The following is a 5266-nucleotide window of genomic DNA, read 5'->3' as shown; positions in this document are numbered from 1 at the left end:
TAGATAGATAGATAGATAGGTCGATAGGTAGGTAGGTAGGTAGGTAGGTAGGTAGGTACTGCGCCGACCAGCTGGCCGGGGTTTTCACCAACATCTTCAACCAGTCCCTGTCCCAGGCCACCATCCCACCCTGCCTGAAAACCTCAACTATCATCCCAGTCCCGAAGAAAAGCACGGTGAGCTGCCTAAACGACTACCGCCCGGTGGCACTCACACCAATCATCATGAAGTGCTTCGAGAAACTAGTCCGGGCCCACATAGTCACACGCCTCCCGCCCAACCTGGATCCATACCAGTTCGCCTACAGAGCCCACAGGTCCACAGAGGACGCCATCGCGACGACTCTCCACTCCACTCTATCCCACCTGGAGAGGGGAAACAGCTACGCGAGACTGCTCTTTGTGGACTTCAGCTCTGCCTTCAACACCATCCTTCCAGACAGGCTAGTGACCAAACTACTAGACCTGGGACTATCACACTCTATATGTGCATGGATCAAGGACTTCCTGTCCGACCGCCCCCAGAGGGTGCGGGTGGGCTCCCACACCTCCACAGCCCTCAGACTCAGCACTAGGTCCCCCCAGGGCTGCGTGCTAAGCCCCATCCTCTACAACAGTGGTTCTCAACCTTTTTTGGGCCAGCGCCCCCCTGTCCATTATCCAGGTCTCTTACCGCCCCCCATCAAAAAAATTGGCTTTTTTTTCTTCCCTGAATATTAATGTTGACTAATATTCTGTGTTATATCATTTAAAAAGCATGTCACTGAATGCCAAATAATAGATTTGATTTAACTGGGCAGTTGGAATATCATTATCATTAGTTTACCAGAGAGCAGAAAAGCCATGTGAATGTGAATAAAAATGCTGTTTATGAGTGTTAAACAAACTCAGACAACATCAGAGAATACAAACAGACTGTTTTATGATGCTAATATTTATTAATTTTTTATTAGACTTTGTTAACACAGTTCCAAAGTTCAGAGCTCTGCGCTCTGGGAGCGCTCAGAGATGGGTGCTCTGACTGAAAAGACGGTTTGCCCGAGCGAACTGACCGTTCGTGCATTTACGAATGTACCTGTAATAACACTGCTGACAGCTGATCAATCGCAAGCAGACAGAGTAGTGGTTTCCTATAGCAACAAAAGACGCTGACAGCTGTTCGGAGTGCTTATGTGTTCGTTTCCAGGGCATCACATGAGGAGCAACATATCACTAAAAAGCTATCGTATATTTTAGTTTGTAAACGTTAAGACGAACACATCGCAATGCTAACCTCAGAATGGCACTAGGGATAACATCCACAACAACACTTAACAGTAATACATTTATGTAATATACTGTGATGAACCTGCGAGGGGAGGGGACATTCGTAGCTGATTTCTCCAGGTTAGATTATTGGTAAGCGACAGAGAACTTTCCGGACTGGTTTATTACAATACGATCGCTTTTTTTAGATAGGTTGTTCCTGCTGTGATGTTCTGGTATGGTGGTATGGTATTAACACTCATTTTAACTAAATTAAATAAGCTGTATTGAAAGGAAGCGAACGCATAAGCGCAGAGGGTAGTGTGTATACGCGGGGAGGGAGTATTTGGCACGACAGGCTTATGTCACCGGCGGGGACATGGACTCAGTATCAAAACTAACATAAGAAATATTCTCTCTCGCTTATAGCCAACAATTACAATGAGCCTACAAACTGAAACACATGTCACTCAAGCATAGCCTACAAGGAAAACACTCATAGAAATTAAACAAGACCGTAAATTAAACAACACCTTATCGCTGTTAGATGAGCAACACAAATTAAATAGCCTATTCCTCATAAATCTTCGCCAACTGGCTAAATCCAAAGACAATCAACTATTTACAGTTATATAGCCTATTCCACTCCTATCTGTGTTCATTTGCGGGTGCTATGCAAGAAAAGGATGGCAAGGGTTGAAACATGACATTACAGATGGGATGAACCGGGGTTCTTTCTATCGTAGACTAGCATAGTATTGCAATTGCTGCACTGTACATGAACTGTCAAGATTCTTCTACAATGCAGCTTACCCAGACACATTGGAAACTATCAAAAGCTCTGCCTTTGCTAGCTGAGTTTTTAGCTTCATCTTCTTGTTGACACTCTCACTTTAAAAAAAATGTGGGCGTGGCGCTACGTGTGTCTGCATCACAGAGCCCGGCCAAGTTCAGAACACTGCGCTCTGGGAGCGCTCAGAGATGGGTGCTCTGACTGAAAAGACGGTTTGTCCGAGCGAAATGACCGTTTGTGCATTTACGAACGTACCCGTAATAACACTGCTGACAGCTGTTTTTCATGAGAAAAATACTTAATGCGCGAACGCCCCCCCAGAACACCTCAACGCCCCCCTTTTTTAAATATCTGTTCCAGCGCCCCCCGATGTTGTCTGAACGCCCCCGTTGAGAAACGATGCTCTACAACCTCTACACCTACGACTTCACCCCCGTCCACCCCAGCAACTCCATCGTAAAGTTTGCAGACGACACCACCGTGGTGGGCTGCATCTCGGGGGGGGACGAGGCGGCGTACAGGGATGAGGTAGAGCAGCTGAGCAAGCTGTGCAAGGTTAACAACCTGCTGCTAAACCAGTCAAAGACCCAGGAAATCATCGTGGACTTCAGGAGGAAAAAATCTGAGGTCCAGCCCCTGCTCATCGACGGAGGGAGCGTGGAGAGAGTCTCAACCCTCCGATTCCTGGGGGTGCACATACAGGATGACCTGTCCTGGAAGAACACCACAGCAGCCATCATCAAGAAGGCACAACAGCGGCTCTTCTTCCTGAGAGTCCTCAGGAAAGACCACATCGGACAGGAGATGCTGGTGGCCTTCTACCGCTGCGCAGTGGAGAGCATCCTCACCTACTGCATCTGCAACTGGTTCTCCAGCTGCACAGCCGCAGAGAGGAATGCGCTACAGAGAGTCGTGAGAACGGCCCAGAAGATCACCGGCGCCCCCCTCCCCTCTCTGGAAGAGCTGTACAACACACGCTGCCTCAGGAAGGCCTCCAAGATCTCCAGAGACCCATCCCACCCTGGGTACGAACACTTTGCTCGGCTGCCCTCGAACAGGCGGTACAGGACCATGTTCGCAAGGACAAACAGACTGAAGCTCAGCTTCTACCCCAGGGCCATCCAGGCCCTGAACACAGCAAAGACCTAGGTTCTGGGCCCTGGACAGTCTGGACGGATTGATGGCAGCTGCTGGATTGAAAATCAGGTGTAGTGCTGAGGCACAAATGTGTACATTTCAAGCCTGCAAACTGCGACACTTTAAATGAATGTGCAATAACACTATGTGCAATATGACAACCCTAGGGTACATAAGGTTGCAGAGAATAGGAAATGTTAGAATAGGTATAGCATAGCATAGAGTACAGCAATAGGTTAGAATAGGTATAGCATAGCATAGAGTACAGCACAGTGTTTTATTTGTACAGTATAGCATAGTGGATAGTGTACATAGCCTTTATTTGTGTAAACCAGCTCCTTTCCCTTCTTGTTTTTTTTAGTTGTTTTTTCTTTCCTAGCACCAGGGGAGCCCCCCCCTCCCAAATTTCGTTGTTTGGTACCTGTACTATAGCAATGACAATAAAGACCATTCATTCATTCATTCATTCAGGTAGATAGATAGATAGATAGATAAATAGATAGATAGATAGATAGGTAGGTAGGTAGAGGTAGGTAGGTAGGTAAGTAGATAGATAGATAGATCAGATATATATATAGATAGATAGATAGATCTTTATTTAGTCAGGACAGTGCACATTAATGAACAGTAACTTATACAAAGTATGGTGACACTAGATATGCCGGATTTAGCTGTGAGCTAATTTTGCATCCATAGTTCTCATGACATAAAATCGTACAATAGATTAAAAAAACAACAAGAATAATGTTGCTACCCATCAGTTAACGCAAAACTAGATGTCTGCCAGCCAGGCTCCCTGCTCTCTCACTCTCACAGAGAACTGACTTTGATTTCCTGGTGTCTCTTTTTCACAGAGATTGAGGTTGTTCGTGACATGTTTTGCTCTATTTCTGTTTCAGGTGACAGACATGATGCAAAAAGCACTGTTTGACTTTCTGAAACACAGATTCGAGGGGAGGTAAGCTAAGCTAAATATGGGCCTGTGTTTCCTTCCTACTGTCTAGACTCCGTTCTGTTCTGTCTCTCTCTCTCTCTCTCTCTCTCTCTCTCTCTCTCTCTCTCTCTCTCTCTGTCTCTCTCTGTCTCTCTCTGTATCCCTGCCTCAGACTAGAGTCCTATAGGCTGGTATTTACTTGTCCCCTGAGGTTGGGCAGAGGGGAGTGCGTAACAAGTTTGTTTGGCCTGGAGATGTGTGCTGCTGCTTTAAATAGGACTAGGTCCATGTCCTTAATAGGCCATAGTGGGCCCTGGAGTAGCGCGGGATTCTCCTCTCCGTGCACCGTTTCCCTGGGCCGTGCACGCTCCCGCCCAGCTGAGACAACCATGTAACAAAACATAGGATCATTTGCTGACACAGGCTTGGTTTGATAAAGCGGTTATATATAGTTATTGCATGAAACAAACTCTCACCACCTCTGACCTCCTCCTTTACCAAAACCCCCCCTACTTGAACTCTCCCTCCTCCACAACCTTCTTGATATGGACTACAGTATGAGTATTCAGTGTTTTTTTTTTTTTCAATCCCTTTGTGTTCTTTCTTATACTTGTTTTCGTGTAAACTTGAATCAAGTCTGTTACGTATCAGAATATATATACTTAGATCATCTTACGTTATACAACGGATAGATCCGGTCCATTGTCTCTATTGGTCAGTTTGCGTTCCAGCCGTGCCGACATCTATGATATACCACGGCTTCGAGTTCCATAACGCTTAATTATCTTGATGACTAAGTCTTTTTCTCTCTGTTCCTTCCTGTCAGAATATCCATCACTAGAGTGACAGCGGACATCTCCCTGGCCAAGCGCTCCGTCCTCAACAACCCTAGTAAACACGCCATCATCGAACGCTCCAACACGCGAGGAAACCTAGGTAAGTCGCCGGCTGGCCACATGTCGAAGTGTCCTTGGGCAAGACACTGAACCCCAAATTGCTCCCAATGAGCGGGCCTACACCTTGCATGGTAGCTTGCCGCCATTGGTGTGTGAATGTGTGTGTGAACGGGTGAATGAGAGGCCGTTGTAAAGCGCTTTGGAATATGGTGCTATATAATTTAGTCCATTTAGGACGAGCTGCCAATTTCATTGGGTGATA

At 46.3% G+C, this 5266-nt stretch overlaps 1 protein-coding gene across 1 annotated transcript in view; it reads left to right on the top strand.

Annotated features, from left to right (window-relative positions):
• The window catches only part of LOC308175558 (voltage-dependent L-type calcium channel subunit beta-2-like), a gene marked incomplete at both ends in the record, with an annotated part of 24882 nt that extends 19838 nt beyond the window's left edge, over positions 1-5044 (top strand). Inside the window, 2 exons of the mRNA XM_080551202.1 lie at positions 4074-4132; positions 4935-5044. Coding sequence (XP_080407328.1) covers positions 4074-4132; positions 4935-5044 — 169 coding nt within the window. The remainder of the gene's footprint in view (positions 1-4073; positions 4133-4934) is intronic.
• Between the last annotated feature and the right edge of the window lie 222 nt (positions 5045-5266).

The sequence above is a fragment of the Nansenia antarctica genome (assembly GCF_963989245.1).
Source record: "Nansenia antarctica genome assembly, contig: SCAFFOLD_566, whole genome shotgun sequence".
NCBI classification, from domain to species: Eukaryota; Metazoa; Chordata; class Actinopteri; order Argentiniformes; family Microstomatidae; genus Nansenia; species Nansenia antarctica.
This window is presented reverse-complemented; position numbering and strand designations above follow the sequence as displayed.